The sequence below is a fragment of the Aspergillus heteromorphus genome (assembly GCF_003184545.1).
Source record: "Aspergillus heteromorphus CBS 117.55 chromosome Unknown BO70scaffold_3, whole genome shotgun sequence".
Classification (NCBI taxonomy): domain Eukaryota; kingdom Fungi; phylum Ascomycota; class Eurotiomycetes; order Eurotiales; family Aspergillaceae; genus Aspergillus; species Aspergillus heteromorphus.
The window spans coordinates 201,417-223,192 of record NW_020290408.1 but is presented as its reverse complement, the minus strand read 5'-3'; the positions used below and the strand labels follow the sequence as shown (position 1 = coordinate 223,192).

At 52.2% G+C, this 21,776-nt stretch overlaps 8 protein-coding genes across 8 annotated transcripts; 5 read left to right on the top strand and 3 right to left on the bottom strand.

Moving 5' to 3' along the window:
* Positions 1-802: 802 nt before the first annotated feature.
* On the top strand, positions 803-2,572 carry BO70DRAFT_368470 (uncharacterized protein; the record flags this gene model as incomplete). The annotated part of the gene is made up of 4 exons (XM_025544627.1): positions 803-1,192; positions 1,322-1,545; positions 1,604-2,366; positions 2,435-2,572. 4 exons carry the CDS (start codon positions 803-805, stop codon positions 2,570-2,572), a joined length of 1,515 nt encoding a protein of 504 aa, XP_025402623.1.
* Positions 2,573-3,778: 1,206 nt separating this feature from the next.
* Positions 3,779-5,228, top strand: BO70DRAFT_285156 (uncharacterized protein; the record flags this gene model as incomplete). The annotated part of the gene is made up of 3 exons (XM_025539148.1): positions 3,779-4,087; positions 4,159-4,745; positions 4,829-5,228. The coding sequence occupies 3 exons, from the start codon at positions 3,779-3,781 to the stop codon at positions 5,226-5,228; spliced, it is 1,296 nt and encodes a 431-aa protein (XP_025402622.1).
* A 696-nt stretch (positions 5,229-5,924) lies between these two features.
* Positions 5,925-7,972, top strand: BO70DRAFT_308168 (U2 snRNP complex subunit CUS2). The gene is made up of 6 exons (XM_025540094.1): positions 5,925-6,235; positions 6,494-6,616; positions 6,692-7,089; positions 7,150-7,258; positions 7,315-7,470; positions 7,535-7,972. The coding sequence occupies exons 1-6, from the start codon at positions 6,047-6,049 to the stop codon at positions 7,754-7,756; spliced, it is 1,197 nt and encodes a 398-aa protein (XP_025402621.1). The 5' UTR covers positions 5,925-6,046; the 3' UTR covers positions 7,757-7,972.
* Positions 7,973-8,318: 346 nt separating this feature from the next.
* Positions 8,319-10,634, top strand: BO70DRAFT_358817 (tubulin beta chain). The gene is made up of 9 exons (XM_025542383.1): positions 8,319-8,458; positions 8,577-8,600; positions 8,693-8,718; positions 8,834-8,875; positions 8,944-8,998; positions 9,056-9,511; positions 9,571-9,905; positions 9,956-10,315; positions 10,380-10,634. The coding sequence occupies exons 1-9, from the start codon at positions 8,447-8,449 to the stop codon at positions 10,411-10,413; spliced, it is 1,344 nt and encodes a 447-aa protein (XP_025402620.1). The 5' UTR covers positions 8,319-8,446; the 3' UTR covers positions 10,414-10,634.
* A 249-nt stretch (positions 10,635-10,883) lies between these two features.
* On the bottom strand, positions 10,884-11,636 carry BO70DRAFT_128716 (uncharacterized protein). Its single transcript, XM_025538007.1, has one exon. It carries the CDS (start codon positions 11,561-11,563, stop codon positions 10,949-10,951), a length of 615 nt encoding a protein of 204 aa, XP_025402619.1. The 5' UTR covers positions 11,564-11,636; the 3' UTR covers positions 10,884-10,948.
* A 913-nt stretch (positions 11,637-12,549) lies between these two features.
* BO70DRAFT_384834 (FPP/GGPP synthase family protein) lies at positions 12,550-13,888 on the bottom strand (the record flags this gene model as incomplete). Its single annotated transcript, XM_025545684.1, has 6 exons — positions 13,643-13,888; positions 13,424-13,569; positions 13,275-13,344; positions 13,008-13,216; positions 12,655-12,931; positions 12,550-12,624 (listed from the first exon to the last, which is right to left on the bottom strand). Exons 1-6 carry the CDS (start codon positions 13,784-13,786, stop codon positions 12,550-12,552), a joined length of 921 nt encoding a protein of 306 aa, XP_025402618.1. The 5' UTR covers positions 13,787-13,888.
* Positions 13,889-14,464: 576 nt separating this feature from the next.
* Positions 14,465-16,581, top strand: BO70DRAFT_426233 (cytochrome P450; the record flags this gene model as incomplete). Its single annotated transcript, XM_025547762.1, has 6 exons — positions 14,465-14,735; positions 14,895-15,439; positions 15,553-15,870; positions 15,932-16,042; positions 16,146-16,306; positions 16,428-16,581. Exons 1-6 carry the CDS (start codon positions 14,519-14,521, stop codon positions 16,579-16,581), a joined length of 1,506 nt encoding a protein of 501 aa, XP_025402617.1. The 5' UTR covers positions 14,465-14,518.
* Positions 16,582-17,347: 766 nt separating this feature from the next.
* On the bottom strand, positions 17,348-19,077 carry BO70DRAFT_349807 (ammonium permease MEP2; the record flags this gene model as incomplete). Its single annotated transcript, XM_025541663.1, has 6 exons — positions 17,348-17,470; positions 17,534-17,765; positions 17,823-18,497; positions 18,554-18,808; positions 18,864-18,928; positions 18,991-19,077. 6 exons carry the CDS (start codon positions 19,075-19,077, stop codon positions 17,348-17,350), a joined length of 1,437 nt encoding a protein of 478 aa, XP_025402616.1.
* Positions 19,078-21,776: the final 2,699 nt, after the last annotated feature.

Here is a 21,776-nt window from a genome sequence, read left to right as displayed (position 1 = left end):
CAAGGCTCTGTCCAACAGTCCACTGTCCACGACTCCATCCATCCCAATCATGGCCATGCTCAACAATCGCACCCTCTGCCCCTCTCTCCACATGCAAGCAACATCGACTTAACCAGTTCGATCCAAGAACCATGATCGCCCTCGCCCTGAATAGCATTTCCTCTCCTTGCATGGTTGGTGCATACCAGAGGATGGTATCGCGGAGCTTAATACGGCAGTCTCGGCGTTTGGTATGTGATACACACCTCCACATGACTGTTGCGAAAGGTGTATTGGCCCATTCTAACAGGTGCAAAGCTGGAGACACAGGGAGATAATCTAACATGACGGTGTCAGTGAGTAAAAAAAAAAAGCCCCGATGAATCGGGTTCCTCCCCGGCCCTTGCTGTAACAGGTGCCAACGGCCAACAACCCCCTTCTCTTCCGGGGTTGTAAAGTTGGGGTCAGGGTCACCAGGCCTCGATCCACTGTGCGCATGGCATTTCAAAGCAGGTTGGGTTGGGTTCAGTAGGATCCCGACTTAGTGACCGGCCTTTGTGGAATGTCGATATTGGAGGAGGACGGGTGTTACGCTGAGGAAAACAAGGTGATGTCAGTGCAGTATCACAGAGTAACGGGTTTCCGCACGCTCGCTTCACTGGAATCCTCGCCTTATCCCATATTGCCTATATATACTAGCAGCGCGACTGGGTCCTCGGGCGCTCCCATTTTATAATAGGTTGAACATACTCGCCACGTTGTTTTCAGACGCAAAGGAACGCGCACGTGAAGCCTCCCCACAAACAGCACCGACTCTTCCAACATGGAAAATGACATCGAAAAGAGCCGACGATCCCCTTCTTTGCAGAGCGTCACGCAGGAAGAGTTGGAGGACCAGCCACTGCCTGCAACGCGCAAATCGAGATACGAACAGTGGACAAAGAGCATCAAAGGCCTAGAGACTCGCGGTATCGAGCCTGTGCCTCTGGAGGAGCGCTTGAAAAATACCAGCTCGACGTCATTCCGGATGTTCCTCACGTGGTTCAGTATGGGCATGGCAATCAACAATATTGTAACGGGATCCTTAGGGACGTTGGCCATGGACTTGAGCTTTACTGACGCTGCGCTGTGTGCGTTATTCGGAACCTTCCTTGGGGGGCTGGGGATTGGATATATGAGCACCTGGGGCCCTAGAAGTGGCAATCGCACGCTTGTATGTCTCGCCCTTTGCGCATTGTTCCGCTATCCAGCATTCGTATCTTGCTTGTCTTTCCCCAGAATCTGCATATCAATCTTTACAATGCTTCAAAGCAAACGACTTACCGCTCGTTTTTTTTGTTAGATCGTGGCTCGGTATTTTATGGGCTACTACCCTGGCAAAGTCTGCTGCATACTGAACGTCTTGACCAATTTTGGTACCGGCATGATGAGTGCGACGGTAGGAGGCCAGCTGCTCTCCAAGTTGTCAGAAGGGACCGTATCAGTCATTGTTGGCATAGTCATCGTCGCATTGTTGAGTTGGGCGATGGCTACATTCGGGATGCATATTTTCCAGTTCTATGAAAGGTATAATTCGTCTTTTCTGATCTCGAGCATCAAGATTGCACCACTGACACTGGTTTAGATATGCATGGTTTCCGCAACTGATGATTTTCTGCATCCTCACTGGGTCGGCTGGGCCGCAATTCGATTTCCGCAGTCCGTCAGTGGGATCACTGGAGCAGATCAATGCGAAGCGTCTGACATTCTTCTCACTCTGCCTGTCCATACCTTTATCTTGGGTCCCAGTAGCCGCAGATTACCATGTCTACTATTCACCGGAGATCAAGCGATGGAAGGTATGGACCGTGACCACGATTGGCATAAGCATGTCGATAAGTATCCCGGTTCTTCTCGGTGTCGGACTTGGCAGTGGAGTTGCACATACTCCAGTGTGGGCTGCATTGTATGATGGAACGCCAGGGAGTCTTCTGATGGCTGGGTATAACCGACTTGGACCTCTTGGGAAACTATGCGCCTGCATAAATGTTTTGACTATTGTTTCCAACAATGCACCCAGCTCCTACTCGACGGGATTGAACTTTCAGATGCTCGGAAACATGTGGCTTAGGGTTCCGCGTCCGATCTTCACAACCATCAGCACTCTGATTTACACTGCATGTGCGATTGGTGGCCGAAACTCTCTCTATGATGTCGCCAAGAATTTCCTACCGCTCATTGGATACTGGGTCATCATCTGGTTCACCATCGTGGTGGAACAAGACGTACTCTTCAACCGAGGAAAGGGGTACGACTGGACCTCGTGGAACGATTGGGTGAAGCTCCCGATGGGCATCGCAGCTAGTGTAGCGTTTCTGATCGGTTGGGCAGGAGCCATTGTTGGCATGGTACGCATCTCTGCCAAAACATGTCTGTCACACAAGCCTTGCTGACCCTTGCTTTTTTTCCCTCATAGGATCAAGCCTATTATATAGGCCCAATTGCGAGAGCGATTGCCGGCGGATGCGACCTGGGCATTTGGCTTGGGATGGGCTTTACAGCCCTTGCATTCCCGCCGCTCAGACTGCTTGAGATAAAGTTGTTTGGACGTTGAGCAATATATCTGAGTACCGGTTGGTTGTATCAGCCTGGGCAGGATGGACGTCGGTATTTCCAGCGTTTTTGATGACTGACTATGACTTTGAAGCCTCTTGGTGTCATTTATTACGCTGTCTTTCTGGATGTTGCTTTGTGTGAATAGAAGTCCTGAGCAAAGATCTGTTAGAAGTGCAGAGAAACCTGTATGTATGTGTTTCAGATTGGCCGATTTTCCAAGATTGTTCAGTGTATTCTGCCTCAGGCAGTATAGAGGGAAGAGAGGACTCTCATCTGTACCCCGTGGTTCCAGTGAAGGAGTTGGCTAAACTGGAGTCTGTAGATTGAGTAGACTAGGATAGTTGTAAAGGAAACAGAGTTGTTAGATAGTTGAAGGTAAGATGAAGCAAAGTACTAGGTGAAAATTAGGTGAGAATCAGGGTGGGTCAGCCAAAGTGCGCTAGTTACAACCAACAGTTCTTGAGTCCCTAGTTTCCCCCACATTTATACTGGTAGACCTTGCAGAGCTTCGCAATAATTTCATGAAGCACTAGTCATCTTGGTTGCCACAACGAATTAGTAATTGCTGCTAACTAGCATGGTCAAGTTGTGTGCTGAGCATGGACTGGACTTATCATAGGATCATCCACTTCTGCATCCCCTAAGAATCGGGGACAATCCCCGGGGCAAGTACGGCTCTGGAAGTAAGGATAGCGATTGAACATCATTGGGAGGGATCCGCAACGGTAGTACTTTAGTACTTTGGACATATGTAGCAGATACGCTGTCGAAAACGGAGAAGTGGGAAGGTGATGGACGAGGGGAACCGTGGTTTGTAAGGTTGAGGTGGGGGGAAAGCGGGGGGACCGAAAGAAGTCCCTTACAGGTTACAACGGGCGCACCCCGGACGCCTAGATGCTACCCCTAGTAGTACTCTTGGCTAGACCCTGTCTCTACTCTCTAGAATAGTAGAATCACTGTCAAAAAGGATTTTCTACTCCTGCCATTACTAATGACCGAATTTACTGAAGGCCCGCAATGCACCGCACCATCCCTGCCGTGTGATACGTGCCAGACACGACACGGACCCCTTCAGCTGCTGCATCGGCCATCCACTTGCACCTCCTCCTCCACCTCCGCTTCATCCATTAAGCTTCCATGGGCATGTGGCTGCTTACTCTCACCCCCAATATGCAAGAGCTAAGCAAGTAATACCCGGCCACCGATGGAGAACAATACCCAATACACCCCAGAAGGCCTGGGGCATGTCTCAGGCCAGATCCCTCGGGCCTTCTGGGGCGCATCGTCACAGCAGATTCTCACATCCGCCTGTCTGCTTATCCCCGTGTATTTGGCCCTCGCATCCCTGCTTCGGTTTCGCCGTGCACAGTGGCTGCATCGGAAATACAACTATCCCACCCGGGAGTCCTTCTCGCGTATGACCGACGATGACGCCTTTGAGATACAGAAAGTCCTGATTCAGCTGGAGTTCCCCTTCTTCTACCTCAAATCGCTCCAGTTTGCGCTCTTTAGGGTGTGACCCCCCCCCCCCCCCCCCCTCCCCCCTTAACGTATCTCTCCATCAGCCAACTGACAGCTGGGCAGACCTATGGCATACCGAGCATCGCGAAAGTCCTCATTAACACTGCCCAATTTTCCAGACCAGAGACCTCCCTGAAGCGCTATGCCGATACTGGCGCCCTCGTCCAGGAATTTGTAGGCCATGCTCCGTCCTCTAGACGTGCTTGCACGTCCATCGCCCGTACGCGCTGGATCCACAGCGGCTATCGCGCATCCGGCAAGATTCTAGAAGATGACATGCTGTACACACTGGGTCTGTTCGCAGTGCAACCAGTCAGATTCGTTGAGAGGTATGAGTGGCGGAGCCTGAGCGACCTGGAACGGTGTGCTATTGGCACCTTCTGGAAAAGCATGGGCGACAGCCTAAACATTAGCTACGATGCCCTCCCGTCAGGAAAGTCCGGGTTCCGTGACGGTCTTCAGTGGCTGGAGGAAATAATGGCCTGGAGTGATGAGTATGAGGCTCGTTGCATGGCCCCGGATATCGCGAATCACAAAATTGCCGAGCAGACTATCGCGGTATTGTTGTACATGGTTCCTCAGCAGCTGCAGTATCTCGGGATGCGATTTGTGTCGTTCATGATGGATGATCGTCTGCGAAAAGCCATGCTGTAAGTGACAGCCACAATGACTGTGGCATTGCGTCTTCCGTGTAACGATTTCGAGGCTGGACACTTGCTTACCAAAATTCTAGGTACGATCCTCCCCCTGCGTTTGATGCCAGTGTGTTCTCGTTTCTCTTGTCTGCTCGTCGATTCGCCATGCGGTACCTTGCGCTTCCCCGCCCCTACTTCCTGCGATATACTACGCACACCGATGAGCTGGACAAGAACGATCGGGTCTTTTCCACCAACTGGGATGCAGCCCCGTACTATGTCAAGCCCACTTTTAGGAATCGCTGGGGACCGGTCGCTTGGCTGACCTGGGTACTTGGGCGTCCTCTACCGGGAGACGATGGTAGCAAGTATTATCCACAAGGATACTATACTCCTGATGTGGGGCCTAAGTACTTCGAAGGCAAGGGTCGTCGGGATATGGAGGACACCATGAAGGAGTTGGAGGCCACGCGACGGGGCCAGTGTCCTTTTCTTTGAGGTAAGTAGCAGTCTATCTGACACCATTTTACTGTCATACGAAGCAGATTTAGGTCTTTCGGTTTTCAAATAAGCTGGGTCTATAGGACATGCCATAAATTGAGACTGAAGAAGCAACGAGACTATCCTCACTGGCTAGAGTCCTTTTATCCCTTCGTACTGCACAGGACATCATATGTCCTATCGGGTCACTCTACCCGGAAAGAGAGTAGAGGGATGGGTCCTTTGAGAAATGTGACTATCTTGTACTATGGTGTGAACTAAGTGATTCGAGTATTGGTGCAATCGGTGGCAAACCTGGTAAAAAGATGGGAAAAGTGATAGCTGTGGTGACAGAGAAAGAACCACCAGAGCATTTTGTACCGGATCAGAATCCTAGTGTTGGAACCGCCGAAGACCTGTAGACTAGAAACATGGTCATCAGCTAGACTCGCCCTACCTAGCCTTTTGAACGGTAACGTCATCGTGATCTTTCCTTTTGCGTGTATCGTAGACATATGATGAAAAGCAGCGGCTCATGAGGCTAGAGCCTAGTCGTATAAATGCCACGACACTATTTCTGGGAAGACCCATATTATTCACAAATTCCACCCAAGGCATAGCTTTCCCCGTCTCCCGATGGTGGTGTGGTGCAGTGGGATTAAGCAGCAGCCAGGCTTGAAGCTTCCGTGGAGCTTACATAAACCCGATCTCTCCCCGCAAACCCGCCTCCCAGGCTGATTTCTTTCGGTTTGGACGAACACACCTCGCCATACAGAATACACAGTCTACTTCCGATTCAATTGCCGTCGCGCCTCCCACCCATCTTCCGCTCGATCATGGCGTCGCCTATCCTCCAGGAGGGCGCCTCCAGATCCCCCCCGCCCGGCAGCTTCCCCCAGGATCCCTCGGAATTCGACAGCGACCCGCGCATCTCGTACTCGAAGCTCGACAGCAAATTCATCCTGGAGACGGAGGAAGGACAGGAATACGTCTATGACACGATTCTGAAGCGGTGGATTCCGACGGTGTGTTTTGCCAGCTGTAGAAGCTCTGCTTCTGCTTCTGCTCCTCCCTGGCTTTCTATCTTATCTTTCCTGTCGTCCTGTTGTTTCCTGGCAACCATGCACACCCACACCCATCCCTCTTCCGTGTTGCGTGAATGGATAGGATAGGCCGGAGCGCGTCTATTTTCTAGCGTCTGCGGGGATATTGAGTTGAGCTGGTTCGTGAAAACTGATTGCTTGGTTGGCGCCGCTCTTTGCGCGCCGGGGGTGTCTCTCCAGGTCGATGATGACTTGCTACAACAGCAGCAAGAAGCATATAAAGTCCACGGCGTGGATGAGAGTGAACTGGTGACTGCGGCGCATCTGAAGAAGAAGCGCAAGCAACAGGGGACGGGCGATGAGGTGAGTTTGTGGTTTTTCTCTCTGTTGCGGTGCGCCCGGGGACTCTATCGGGCTAAGCGATTTGGGCGACTACAGGGAAACGGACAGAAACCCAAGAAACAGCGCGTCAATACGGCGGTCTACGTCACGTCGATTCCTCTCGATGCGCGGCTCGACGAAATCCGGGATATGTTCTCCAAGTGCGGCGTTATCGCGGAAGAGATCGACAGCGGCCGGCCGCGCATCAAGATGTACAATGGTGATGACGGAAAATTCAAGGGTGAAGCCCTCGTCGTCTATTTCCGACCCGAGTCGGTCAACCTTGCCATACAGATGCTGGATGATTCGGACTTTAGGCTGGGCGTCACAGGACCGCAGGGGCCTATGCGGGTCCAACCGGCGGATTTCTCGTACAAGAGCCAACAGGAAGCACCGACTAAGACGAGTATGAGGGACAAGAAGAAGATCATGCGACGGACTCAGAAGTTGAATAGGTATGCGGCATCAGCGATCGGCTGGAGGCATAGGCGGGCTTTACTGACACGGCTTGGTAGCAAACTTGCGGACTGGGACGATGACGATCCGTCGGCCTTGCCGGAGACGAGCTCTCGTTTTGAGAAGGTCGTCATTCTGAAGCACATGTTCACGCTGAAGGAATTAGAAGTACGAGCTACTTTCGGACTACGGGTTGCTGTGGAGAAAGCTGACATGTCGTGCAGGAGGATCCCGCAGCCATTCTCGACATCAAAGAAGATATCCGCGACGAGTGCTCGAAGCTGGGCGAAGTGACGAATGTGGTGCTGTATGACAGAGAACCAGAAGGGGTGGTGAGCGTTCGCTTCCTCGATCCCGAAGCCGCCCGGGAATGTGTGAAGGTGAGTTTGGCGAACCCCCACTATCTTGGGAGAATGGACTGGTGCTGACGATGAGGATTCCTAGATGATGGATGGCCGCTACTTCGGTGGCACCCGCGTGGACGCATATATCGCAGATGGCAGTGAGAAATTTAAGAAGACCAATGAGAAGCGAGCCGCGCTGGAAGATCTGGCGGAGAAGGGATTCGACCATGTCTCGGACGAGGATGACGAGGAGGAGCAACGGTTGGATGAGTTTGGCACGTGGCTAGAGAGTTCTCACACGGTCGAGAACACCGCCAAGTGAAGTGCTGCTGCTTGCTGTATGTTGAATCGGGTGTGCATATCTGGACTGGTGCGATACATACGGTAGCTGCGACCAGCCCGTATCCTAGGTAGATGGCGGACCCCTTGTACTATAGCGTTCTGGGATGCGAGTGGTTGATTGGATATATGATCATAATTCTCATAATGCAAGAAAATCGGACAGTTTGTTTACCTGCTGTTTGTAGACGGTCCGGAGTACAGACGAGGAGTGATGAGTTTGGTTCGCGGCCAGACCCCAAACATGGTTCGTTCCTGATGCGGTGGTGGGCGGAGGACAGTCCCGTGACTGGCACCATACCGGATTGGGAGCAGCCCCTATTTGCCAACGCAAAAGCCAGCGCTGACTGGGCCAATTGGGCCAATGGGCCAACTGGACCAAAGTGACTGGCTGGGCTTTGTTGATCCCGACGACGCCCGCACAACGTTGGCCAACCCTCTCCCCCCCTTCACCGCTCGCCTTCTACCCAACTCTCCACTAGGCCAAACTAACTTCCCTCCCATTCCTCGTTTTCTCCCTCCTCCCCTTCTCCTCCCCCCCCCCCCCCGTCTGCTCCAGTCGACTGTCTACCCCAGTCTCCTCTCAACACCCTCTCGATCTCCATCCACTCCTCCCGGCTTTTGCCTTCATCAACCTTTTCTCCCGTCAACAACCCCTCAATCCTCCTTCACAATGCGTGAGATCGTATGTTTTCCTTCCCCCCTGGTCCTCTCGGGAGACGCGTCGCCGTTTGGCATTCCTCACCTGAGACCCCACCGGTTCTCTGACCAACTCAATTTTGCTAACTGAATGTCTTCCATAGGTTCACCTCCAAACCGGCCAGTGTGTAAGTGCGAACAGTGTCTTGGAATTGTTGTTGTCGTTGTTGTCTATGTGTCAGCTTGGTGTCCAGTCAACTAAACATATCGGGAGGAATAGGGTAACCAAATCGGTGCTGCTTTCTGGTATGTCAGCATGAGTGCATTGCACTTTCCACGGGGGTCCCATGAAGCTTTGGGAGCATAAATTCATGGTGTCTCGCGTTTGTTTTGGCTTGCGGATTATCTGACAACTCAACAGGCAGACCATCTCTGGTGAGCACGGCCTCGACGGCTCCGGTGTGTAAGTGCAACCCGCCTACGTCTATCGATCAACAACAAGAAAGGATGGGTTTCCTGACAAGGAAACAGTTACAATGGCTCCTCCGACCTCCAGCTGGAGCGCATGAACGTCTACTTCAACGAGGTGCGTGTCTGCCATTCGTGTTTTCCGCCATGTCTCAATTTCTGACCCCTTCATCAGGCTAGCGGCAACAAGTATGTTCCCCGTGCCGTCCTCGTCGACCTTGAGCCCGGTACCATGGACGCCGTCCGTGCCGGTCCTTTCGGCCAGCTCTTCCGTCCCGACAACTTCGTCTTCGGTCAGTCCGGTGCCGGTAACAACTGGGCCAAGGGTCACTACACTGAGGGTGCCGAGCTCGTTGACCAGGTTGTCGACGTTGTCCGTCGTGAGGCCGAAGCTTGCGACTGCCTCCAGGGTTTCCAGATCACCCACTCCCTCGGTGGTGGTACCGGTGCCGGTATGGGTACCCTCCTGATCTCCAAGATCCGTGAGGAGTTCCCCGACCGTATGATGGCCACCTTCTCCGTCGTTCCCTCCCCCAAGGTCTCGGACACCGTTGTTGAGCCCTACAACGCCACTCTGTCCGTCCACCAGCTCGTTGAGCACTCCGACGAGACCTTCTGTATCGACAACGAGGTATGTCCGGGAATGGTTTCCTAGAAGCTTGAGCATGGAACTAACGGATTGGGAACTAGGCTCTGTACGACATCTGCATGCGCACCCTCAAGCTCTCCAACCCCTCTTACGGTGACCTGAACCACCTGGTCTCCGCCGTCATGTCCGGTATCACCACCTGTCTGCGTTTCCCCGGTCAGCTCAACTCCGACCTCCGCAAGCTGGCTGTCAACATGGTTCCCTTCCCTCGTCTGCACTTCTTCATGGTCGGCTTCGCTCCTCTGACCAGCCGTGGCGCCTCCTCCTTCCGCGCCGTCTCCGTCCCCGAGTTGACCCAGCAGATGTTCGACCCCAAGAACATGATGGCTGCCTCTGACTTCCGTAACGGACGTTACCTGACCTGCTCTGCCATCTTGTGAGTTTCCCGGTGCCTTTGTAACTGCACACCAGCTAACGTATGACCAGCCGTGGCCGTGTCTCCATGAAGGAGGTTGAGGACCAGATGCGTAACATCCAGAGCAAGAACCAGACTTACTTCGTCGAGTGGATTCCCAACAACATCCAGACCGCCCTGTGCTCCATTCCCCCCCGTGGTCTCAAGATGTCCTCCACCTTCATCGGTAACTCCACCTCCATCCAGGAGCTCTTCAAGCGTATCGGCGACCAGTTCACTGCCATGTTCCGTCGTAAGGCTTTCTTGCATTGGTACACTGGTGAGGGTATGGACGAGATGGAGTTCACTGAGGCTGAGAGCAACATGAACGACCTGGTCTCCGAGTACCAGCAGTACCAGGACGCCTCGATCTCCGAGGGTGAGGAGGAATAGTAAGTGTCCCAGCTCTCCGTAAAGGTCGCGTGTTTGCGTGCGTGCCTGCTAACCATTTTACAGCGTCGAGGAGGAGGTCCTCGAGGGTGAGGAGTAAACTTCTCAAGCCGATCTCTTAACACACAAATTGAGACCTGCTCCGTAATACCCCGATAAGCCAACATTCTGTATGACTTGGGCCTTATTACCGGGTCGTTTGTCAGTGGATTATTTTCTTTGAGCGCTCTTAATTTTTCCCCTTCCTGTTTTTAATTACTTAGGCCAGTCAATGCCTGAACTTATTAAACCAATAGCACATAGTCTAAAAGCAGTTTATGGGTATTTTGCTTTGTACGCTGTATGCTGCTGTATACGGCGCTGTAAAAACCAGCAAACGCACGTCATGTCCCCTGTAACACGTAGCCACTTCATCCCCTACCAGGCCATACTCTATTCCCTGAGTCAAGAATTTCTTACTTCATACCTCATATATCACATAAACTGTCAGCGGGGACCTGAGGTTAGCGCCTGCCGTGATGCGCCTCTCTCCTCCCCTCCCCTCCCCTCCCCTCTCTTCTCCTCTCTTCTCCTCTCTTCTCCTCTCCAATACCAAAGTAGCCATCATCAGTCCCCTGGTTGGCATTGTGCCTCCATCATGAAGCATAGCCCGGGAAAGTCGGCAGACCCAGACTCCCTCGCAGTCTTTCAAAACCGAAGCAACATTGGCAAAACAGCAACAAACGCCAACCAGCCCGTATAAGAGACATACGCCCCCTTAATAGGCCTCTCATCCACGCCCCTACTACCACGCCACAAAAGCCAAGACGCATGCCCCCCAGGGCAACACAGAGAAACGCACAGCTCGGATGAGCCGGCGCCGCAACCGCGCCCAGAAGCACGCTCCACGCGGCGACGACCACGGAAGAAAAGACCGCCGTCTGTTTGACACCCAGAACAACGGGTAGGGTCTGGCGGTTGCGCGTCCGATCTCCCCCGACGTCAGGGAGATCCGAGACGTGGATTGTCGAGAAAATGACGCTCGCGAAGACAACGAGCCATGTCCATGCGGGACCGCTGATCAGGGTGGGGTCGAAGAGCTGGGGCATGGGCACGGGCACAGGCACAGGCACGGAGGGAGGATGTGGATGTGGATGTGGATGTGGATGTGTCGAGTCTAGGTATAGGGATCGGTGCCGGTATCGGTAGGTATTGATTGCCACCAGACTGCAGCCACTGCCAGCGAGGATGTAGCCGAACGCGCAGAGCATGTTCCGGCCGATGGGAGACCGGTGGAGCGGGGTGTCGTTGTAGAGGGATCCTGATATATGGATCAGGATGGAGGGGACGAGAGCACCGAAGCCCGAGGACAGGAGCAGTGCGCACACGCGCAGAATTGGAAATAAGCGCCTGGCGGCGGTGCTGGATATCCGGCCAGAGGGGATCGGTCTCCAGGGTTTGTTGGCCTTGTCCTCTGCGATGGAGGGGTCTTGCATTTGGTTTTGGATGTTGAAGACTAGGAGATGGGTCCAGATGAAGATGAAGGCTGTGAGAAGTGCTCCGGTCACTCGCACTCGCAAGAAGCATGGTGAGTCGAGTTGAATGTGGTCGAAGAGAGCGTTTGTGCAGCATAGCATGGCCGGGATGATCATGGTCTTGAAGTCGGACTTGGTGAAGAGGAACAAGGTCGTGAGTACATTGGGAGAGCGCGTTGAGCGTGTGCTTTTCATGGCTCCCACAGTGTCTTCCTTTTTTTTTTTTTTTTTTTTTTTTCAGAGGACCTGCGTTATGATTTTCAAGTGTCCGGAGCTATGAGTTGCAGGCTTTGCTTGATCTTTGATATGGCCATCTCCGGTTCCGCGTGCCAGGGTTCAAACCACGAGGATATACCCTTGGAATTGCAAACCACACGGGGGTTGTTGGTCACGAATATGAGCAAGGGATATTAAAGTAAGGCCGGATTCGGTCCTGTACTTGCCACGAATGGCATATGACCGTATCGTGCCTTATCAGCGATTGCTCTTACATGCTATAGTACGATTTGGGATGATCGTTTACAGACTGATCAGAATCGGTCATCCCGATATGCGAAGGGCTGGGTCGAGGTTACATGCTCCGTCGAAGGCTAACTGTAGGGAGACGTCACAAGATGCACTACCACTGTTGCAATATAGTTTGCAACAAACGGGATCAGTCGAGAGGCCCCCTTGGAAAGCCAAAGTGGTTCAAAGATCTACCACTACTACTCCTACTACTACTAACGTAGGGCTAACATCGCGAAGACATGATCAAAACCATCCCGCCCTTCTTTCGGTCCCAGGCCCTGAACCAACTCCCGTGCATGTTCAATGTACTGACATACCAGTCTCTCGCAGTATTCGAAGCTTCCGGTGGACTCCATGTAAGCAATGGCGTACTGTTTGACCGCCTCGTCCTTCGTCCGTTGCCTGAGAATGGCTAAGATACGGGTATCTTCCGGGTTTGACCTGAGGGAGTGAATGACCGGAAGGGAGAATTTCCCCTCCGTGAGGTCTTCACAAGGCCCCTTGGCTACGAAAGACTTGGGATTGCGAAGATTGCGATAGTCGTCGCCGATCTGAAAAGCGATACCCACCGAATCGGCTAAGGTTATGAAGTCACTAGATGGATGTTAGTTAGCTTGGCTTTACATTGTCTCTCTCTCGCAAGGTTGGCTAGAGAGATAGAGAGAAATACTCAGGTTTGTTTGTCTCCAACAGCATGAGCCTCACAGCTAAGCGTAAAAGGCCACCGGTCTTCTGACGGATCATTTCGAGATAATCCTCTTCGTCGGGACAGACCAGATTCTCTCTCCAGTACAGGTCCAGGCCTTGGCCGATGTGCAGATCCAACGGCTCCTCGTTGAAGATGTGCGAGGCATCTAGATGGGCTTTCAAGTTTGCGTGCTTCCTTGTGAGCCAGGAAATAGTAGGTGTAATTTGCCGAGTTGATTGTCTGGGCCACGCCGTATATACTACTATGAGCCACGGGAAGTCCGCGCCGCAGCTCTGAGGAATCCTCGATATCATCGATTCTGAGGAGCAAAATGGTGATCGGGTTAGTCAACCAGCAAGCCAGCCATGTCCTGTCTTGTTGGAATCGAAGATACTGACAGCAAAGATGATGTATGCAACAACTCCACGATCCTAGTAATGATCTCAACCTTGCGAGTCGGAATCTGCAGCCACTCATTGAATGCGCGAATCAACGTTCCACGGAAATCTTTCCCGGATTGTTCCAGAAGGTATCGGAGAGGGGGCTAAGATGATCTTCTTCACTACGATGTCAGTCATGTTGCACAACCGCTGACAATAGCGGGGACTTCTTCATACCGATTCCTGGCTTTTCGACGGGTAGATCTCGCTCGGGCTCTCCGGTGTTTCGCGGTTGTCATTTGATTCGCGCCTGTTCCTGCTCCTGTCGAAGCCCTCGTCCGGCATAGGTTGTGCGGAGTGATCCATGCGCGAAGACTCCATCCTGGAAGGCACTGGGGTGTCTGTCTGGATGAGGCAACTCGAAATGATGTCTTCCGATGGCTGGATCTACACATGAACAAATGAGGGTTTATATGCCATTGCCTATGCTTCAGTGAGTCTGCCATGTATAGGATATCTGGTGATGAGGCAAAAGACGGAATGCAGGAAATACGAAGAGGGTTCCTGGAAGTGGGTGCATTGTGACGAAACGTCCGGGGGGGAAGAGGAGGAGGAGAGGGGATTTGTCTGATACGCTGGCATTCCTTATGCATGTCGCTGAAAAGAGACGGCTGATGGCGAGAGAACTTGTCGAAACGGGATCAAAGGGGGTTTCCTGCAGCGTGAAATGGATCCAATTGCTTAAAGTGGGTGTATTGAATCATTCGTATTGCTCAACTGGAATGTGCATGTTAAACTACTTCTACTTTCTACTTATCTCCTACTACTACGTGAGTGCCCTCCTTGCATGACTGATCGCACCAATAAACTAAGGATATCATGTATAATCTTCAGGAAGTCTACCTCATCACATGGTTCATCTCGTCGCCTGACCCCAGATCTCTTGTTTCTTCCCTTTTTAAAGGGAAAGGGAGTTCTCTTGCAATTCACCGAGTCTGATGCCTGTCCCCTATCACCCTTCCAACAACACGGGCTAAACAGGACCAGCGAGGATCCATGGCGGCTTAGAGGACAACTTAGCCGTCCAGGAACTCTACTCGCAAGATTATCAAAATGCATCTCCCTGACCTGTTCAACTCGGCATCTTACATCGTTCTCTTTGCGCTGGCAGTGCAGATAGGGGTGGCCATATACCGGCTCACTCTGCATCCACTGGCCAAGTTCCCAGGGCCAAAGTTGGCCGCGGCGTCCGAACTATACGGCATCTACTATGACATATGGAAGAAAGGAAAATACGTGAAACGATACCCCGGACTTCACAAGAAATATGGTAGGAACCCGAGAGGGGGAAGCGAAAGGCATCCAGCTTCTTCTTCTTCTTCTTCTTCTTCTTCTTCTTCTTCTTCTTCTTCTTCTTCTTCTTCTTCTTCTTCTTCTTCTTCTTCTTCTTCTTCTTCTTCTTCTGACCTGACCGGGACACCCCCCACAGGCCCGATTGTGAGAACTCATCCCAATGAGATCCACGTCTTCGACACGGAAGCGTACAACACCGTCTTTCGAATCGGAACGCCGTTTGACAAGCAGCGTGAGTTCTACGATAATCCCTTCGGGGAAGGCTCCCATTTCAACATGAGCGGCTTGAAACCTGCCAAAGCCCGCCGCGACATGCTTGCACCGCATTTCTCAACCAGTGCCATCCGCGAGATTGAGCCCCTTCTCCGACAGTCAATCTCCAAGTTCGTGGGTATTCTCAGGGACTACGCACAGGGGAAGAGCCCGGTTGACCTTACCCTGGGCCTTCACTGCCTGACAACTGATATCACGATGGGGTACGTGTTTGGCAAGCCCTTTGAAGCCTTGGATGCTCCGGGATTCAAGTTCGAACCGGTGGTTGTCATGGACGATGCTCTTTTTTTCATTGTGATCCAGCGGACGTTTCACGCCATATGTCGTCCCATCATGTCTGCTTTCATGAGGATGCCGGTAGTGAGGGAGCTTCACCCTTTGCTGGCTGCTCCTGTCAGACTTCAAGATGTAAGTAAGAAAAAAGAAAGAAAGAAAAGAAAAAAAAAGCAAAAACAAAAGCCATTTCCTCGAATATGCGTGCGCATGTGGCATGGACATGGACTTACCTTTGAGGCAACTAGAGATGCCGCCAGCTGGTCCTCGACCTCATCAACCGGAGTGACGCAGGCGAATCTCGAACACCAACTGTTTTCGACACCATGTTGTCCCCGAGCAAGGAGAAAGGCCAAGAGACACCATCTGTCGCCGATCTCACTGCCGAAGCCATGGTGTTACTCATTGCCGGAGAGGAAACGACCGCAAATACCCTAATGCAAGGAATATTCCACGTTCTCCATGACCAGACGATCTTGGAAAGGCTTCAGAAGGAGCTGAGAGAAGCATTCCCAGATGACGACGACGTGATCACGCAGGAGACTCTCGAGAGCATGCCGTATCTGGTTAAGAGTCCCTGAACCCCTTGGTTATATCGATTGTAAAAAAATTACTAACAGACATCAGCGGGGCGTTGTGAAGGAATCTCTACGTTTTTCCCACGGCGCCCCTGGACGACTCCCCCGAGTTACGCCGGCCTGTGGTGCAAAGATTTGTGGCCAGTATATTCCACCCGGGGTGAGTTACGATTGCCTCTTTTGAGACCATTGACCAATCTGGTCCGTCGCAGGGCTAATCTACTTTTTTTTTTTTTTTTTTTTTTTTTTTTAACTGCAAACAGACACCGATTTCAATGTGCCACTTCGTTTACAACACGGATGAAACAATTTTCTCCGACCCCTTCGAGTTCAGGCCAGAACGATGGCTAGGCGACGACTTTCATCACCTGGATCGTCATTTGATTTCCTTTTCTCGTGGTTCTCGTGGTTGTATTGGTATTACGTGGGTCCAATTCTCCCTCTCTCTCTACCTCTACATGAGCACTAATAATAATAATAATAATAATAATAATAATAATAATGATAATGATAATGATACTAACATCCGTGAGCTCACCTCCCAGTCTCGGCTACGCGGAACTATATCTGATCCTCGGACACATCTTCCGCAAACTCAACCTCGATCTGTATAACACTACCAAAGCGGACATGGAATGGGATGACTTATATGCTGCAAAGACTCAGAAACATTTGGAGGTCATGGTGTCAAGTGCATGATGTGTACGTATTCTGGCCGCTTGTTGTGTTGGTAGAATGAATTCTCTCTCTCCTTTTCTTTTTCTTCTTCTTATTATTATTGGCTATATACTCTACTCTACACTGAGTAGTGTTTGCTCTTCGTCCTTTTTTTCACTTTTTCCATTGTCTGCGAGGTTATTGTCTACGGTAGGTGGTACGTAAGTTGGGTGTTGGGGTATCCAGCGCGTGCGCGGAGATAGGGAGAGAGGGAGAGAGTACCTATGTGTGTTTATGTATGCGTGTGTGCGTGTCTGTGTTGTCATAAGACAAGATCGGGGTCATACAAGTGTAAAGTCGTGATAAGTAAAAAAAAACGCGTAGGGCGCATATAGCAGTAAACTTTCAGTTCATTCGCCCCGAACCCCTATCCAGTTTTGGTTTCTTAAATGTCGACAGAACCAACCCAACCCACCAACCAAGATAGAAAATAGATCAATATATATAGATAGGTAGACGGATGGATATATATGAAAGAGAAAAATAGAAGAAATGAAAAAGAAAAGAATAATAGTTAGAGACAGACGAAGGGAAAGATATGTACAAAATTATGGTGAATCCAAAATCAAAATCAAAAGGGGTAGTCAGAAGCAAAGGTATCAATATCGGGCCCAATGAAAAAAAAATGGGACAGGAAAGGAAAGGAAGTATATTAGGTGGTTGTGGTGAGCACAGAAGGGATGATGAGTGAGTGAGTGAGTGAGTGATCATGTCCTTTTGTCACTTTAAAGTGTGTGAGGGTGGATGCTCAAGCTTTGGTTTCCAGGGTCTCTTCGTTGCCGTTGGGAGTCATGGTGCGCTTGGAGGCGCTCTCGGCGTGCTCGGGGCTCTGGCCGCCGATGACGTCGCGGGTGATTTCGACGTAGTCGTACTGTTGTTTTGTTAGAAATCGGATTTTCATGGGATGAGATGGGTGAGGTTTGGTAAGACTTACAGCAAATTCACCAATCTCGGCATCGTCGACACCCAGGATCTCGTCCTCCTCGGGGATACGCAGGTGGAGACCAGGGATCAGATTGATGAGGAACAGGATCAGACAGCTACCGAAGAAGGAGTAGGCCATGCCGGAGATAGAGTCGGCCAGCTGGTAGCCAAGCTGGATGTAGTGGTGGTTGATCCAACCGCCGTCGATGACGGTGGAGCCATCGAGGTGCGCAATGTAGTCACTGATGGGAGTAGATGTTAGCTGATGATCAGCTTGAGGGCAGAATGGGGTATCTTACGCAGCGAAAAGTCCAGTCAAGAGGTTACCAACAAGTCCTCCAATGGCGTGCACGGCAAAGATATCCAGGGCATCGTCGACGCGAAGGACATACTTGAGCTTGGTGGCGTAGTTGCAGGCGGCAGCACCAACGACTCCGAAAATGAAAGCGGCCCAGGGGGTCACGAAACCCGAGCCCGGGGTAATGGCAACGAGACCGGCGATGACACCAGAGCAGAAGCCGACGGTGGACCACTTCCTCTCCAGGCGGTAGTCCATGATACACCAGGTGACACCTCCCACAGACGCAGCCAAGTTGGTGACGACAGCGGCCATCACAGCGCGCAGGTTGGCGGCCAAGGCGGAGCCGGCGTTGAACCCGAACCATCCAACCCAGAGGAAGACGGTGCCGATGACCACATGCGTGACGTTGTGAGGACGGTAGTTCAGTTCGTGGGTGCCATGTCCGCGGCGCTTTCCGAGCATCAAGGAGTATGCCAGCGCAGCCGAGCCGGAGGCGATGTGGACGGGAGTACCACCCGCAAAGTCGAGACCTCCCAGCTTGTAAACCCAACCCGACGAGTTCCATGTCCAGCAAGCGATCGGATCGTAGATGATGGTCGTCCAGATGAAGCTAAAGACCATGCAGGGCAGCATGCGACCGCGTTCGGCAACGGCACCGACAGCAAGAGCCACACTATTTCCATTATCAGACACGCCACTTTGCAGGATGTTTTCCGGGGATCTACTCACGTAATGGCCGCGAACATGCCCTGGAAGACACAGAAGAGAATGTCCGGAACCGCAGTGCTGCCGACTGAGGGGGCTGCCAAAACATTCCTCAACCCGATGTTCTGAAGATCACCAATATAACTTCCGGCCGTGTGAGAGAAAGCGAGTGAGTATCCCCAAAAGAACCATTGAAATGACACCACCCCAACCGACATTATTGAAAGCCATATCAGCGACAGTGCAGACTTTCGACGAGCGAGACCCGAGTAGAAGAAGCTGTGGAGGTTAGCCATAGGCGTAATGGGGAGTGATTCGAGTCAGGGCATCATACCCAACACCGGGAATCATCAGCAACACCAGGGCAGTCGAGGTGATAACCCAAGCAATGTCTCCAGACTGAAGGCCAGTTAGTGGGGCCAGCTCCGCCATAGCATGTCGCGGGGAAGGGAGCATCATACGCTGTAGTAGATGTTGAGGTTCTCGGTCAGGGAGTTACCACCGGTCCCACTATCGGTGCCATTGTAGGCGACAGGGTATTCGGCCATGGCGGATCACACAGGAGCACGGAACTTCCTACCACAGCAAGGCGTTAAGCCGTCGACACCGGGATCAGAAGTCGTTCAGAGAGGGTTGCTGTGTGCGCGAGGAGGCGATGGTCGACGTGTAGGCTGAGAGACCCTTTAATGGGGTACGTAGTGTGGAAGACGGCAGCAAGTTGGGGGCCCCAGGCACTGGCGAGTGGGCACAGGAGATCAAGGGAAAAAGAAATGAAGATGATATAAAAAAAGAAAAATTCTACGACTAGGGGGGGGGGATGCAGGAGGGGATAAATAGTAGTAGTAATAGTCGGAGCAGGCATGATACCAGTCACAAAACGCCAGTGTCTCACTTGCTTTCGATCCATGGGCAGGCTCCACCATCGGACGCTAGGTGCAGCCCTGGGCCACGGTTAGTCGCATGCAATACGACTGATAGATATCTATCAGGCGCGGTGGAGAGTGGACACCAGCCATGGCGGCGGATAAGGGCGTGGAGGATGGCCGGGCGGGCCAATGCATTGCCTTCCCTGGGATCATCGTGGATGACTGCGAATCCCGCGCCGACCGGCAGATGAGATCCAACGTGGACGAGTCCTCGATGCATGTTGGCTGTCAGGCTTCCATGCACGCAAACACACCAGGGATGGGGTGTCACAGAGTACCTGTACGGAGTACGCCGTGGTACAGTCTGCCTATTGAGGAGGCTGACACAATGGCGGATCCAGCGAGAGGCACGCAGGCAGGCAGGCAGACCGGCCGGGCGCAGGAGAGAACGGAATGCAGATAGATAGAGAAGGACCCTGAGCCCGATTACACATTCAGTGACCGATCGGCGTAAATAATGGGAATTGTGCCTGGGCTGGATAAGGCACCGCGACGGCGGACTCATGCAAGGATAAGATGAAAGTCTATATTGCCTGGATTGCCTGGTGGGAGATAGGCCCTCCTCCGCCAATCAGGGGCCCGTCCCGGCCCATTAGCTGAGCTGCTGCGGCCGCGTTTATCAAGCATGACTTTTTCTGGTTCCTTATCTGTCCCGAAATCCCACGATGGTCCCTTCCCTTCGTGTTGTTGGCTTTGTGGCTCCCGGGCCATCCACCCGTTGCCGTGATTCTCGAACTTCCATGGCAAGTCCAGCTACCCCGGATGGCAGTCACCACGAGGAGTTGGCCAAGGTAAGTAGTCTACTGACTGTTGTTGGACATACTTACTGTATGACTGCACCCTCGCACTTGCTCTTCGAATCCGGTTCCCCCGAAGCCCCCCCCCCCTTATCTAATACCACTTCGGCCGCCAATCAGCAAGTGGGCCGAACGGCTTATCAGCCCTCGAATTCCCCCAGATCTCCCCGTGGTTCCTCTTACCTGATGATTAGTGATTACTTTGTACACCGTCCGACTACTACTTTCTCGTAGTACTCTTGCCCGCTTGCAAAGATTCTTTGACGAAGCCAAGACCTCCGTCTCGTCACCCTGGCCGGGCGGTTTGTGCCTGCGTTGTCCTACTTCTGTTCCGTACCTCCCCGGGAGCACAATAAACGACTCGGAATGGGTTCATCTCCGACTGTGATCCACCTCTCTCAGGGAAGCTGAGGGCATTCTGAACCGGACTGTCTTGCAACGGACTGGGTATCTAGTGGTTTTTCGACGGTGTACGGTGGCTTGGCCAGTCTGCAACAAAAGCACATGCTCCCGTTATTCAAGGGTCAAAGGACCGCCGACATCGAAATTGGTGGCGGAGTGGTAAGCGCTCGTGTTCTCAGCACGGTCCATAAGGCTGGTGTTTGACCAACAACTCTAAACCGGTCCACGAACAGTCTCCGCGAGTCCGTGGAGAAGCATCGCAGCAGCAATAGTAGTCCCTAAATAGGCCGGAGATATCTGCCCATATGAGGAGTGCTGTTCCGAAAGAGTTCCTCGCAACGGAGTCGTGACGTCGTCTCGGAAAGATAAGTCCTTCGGCCCCCATTGGCTAGGGCGCGGCATCTAGACGGCCTAGTGTGGCTTAGCGGACTTGGCGGTTAGTATACCGTTGCCTGCAGTGCTTTGTATGGAGTGAACGGAGGAACTCGGGCTGACAACAGAAAGGCCATGATCGTGTTTGTGCGTGGTTCTTGGGATCGGAAGATGGTGGTGTTTCCGTGCGGATCGCCGCCGCCGCCAGATGAGGCCTAGCGCGATATTGTACTCATGTGCTCCGAATTGAATAGCCAGAACTATAAGGAGTACACCACGACGCGTGTATAGGGGGTAGGAAGATATCAAGAACAGCTTGACTTAGATGGTACCCGAACGCTGAAACAGGTATGGCAGTCTAATCCACTAGATAGAATGAAATGTCCCCCCGGGAAGTTTGGCTTCTGAACAGCAACGCTACTGATATCCCTAATCTGAGGTGTCACGATTCCAATCCGGGTCAGACCAGCTATTGTCCTTGGGAATTTGACGAGATCGAAATCCGGCAGCCAGATATCATTCCACTTTTGCGGTTTTATCGTAACACACTCACGAAAACCCACGAAGAGACCAAAAAAACCGTAGGTTAGTCTAGTCACCAACAATTGGGGATTGACGCACATAGTCTTTCTCTCAGCAGACCAGACAACAATTCTTGGTCCGGCCGAGTCAGGGCAAATGCCCATCTTCGTAAATTGGCTAGCTGTGCTCTGGTTGGCTCACTAGCTAGAAGCAGATCGAGACACCATT

What these genes read in the sequence shown, in the direction of transcription:
- BO70DRAFT_308168 (XM_025540094.1), top strand. Translation starts at nt 6,047, where the DNA reads ATGGCGTCGCCTATCCTCCAGGAGGGCGCCTCCAGATCCCCCCCGCCC. An exon ending in TGAAGCGGTGGATTCCGACG is followed by an intron (nt 6,236 to 6,493) that starts GTGTGTTTTGCC and finishes GTGTCTCTCCAG; the next exon opens with GTCGATGATGACTTGCTACA. An exon ending in TCACGCTGAAGGAATTAGAA is followed by an intron (nt 7,259 to 7,314) that starts GTACGAGCTACT and finishes CATGTCGTGCAG; the next exon opens with GAGGATCCCGCAGCCATTCT.
- BO70DRAFT_358817 (XM_025542383.1), top strand. An exon ending in CAAATCGGTGCTGCTTTCTG is followed by an intron (nt 8,719 to 8,833) that starts GTATGTCAGCAT and finishes ACAACTCAACAG; the next exon opens with GCAGACCATCTCTGGTGAGC. An exon ending in CCTTCTGTATCGACAACGAG is followed by an intron (nt 9,512 to 9,570) that starts GTATGTCCGGGA and finishes ATTGGGAACTAG; the next exon opens with GCTCTGTACGACATCTGCAT.
- BO70DRAFT_128716 (XM_025538007.1), bottom strand. Translation starts at nt 11,563, where the DNA reads ATGCTCTGCGCGTTCGGCTACATCCTCGCTGGCAGTGGCTGCAGTCTG.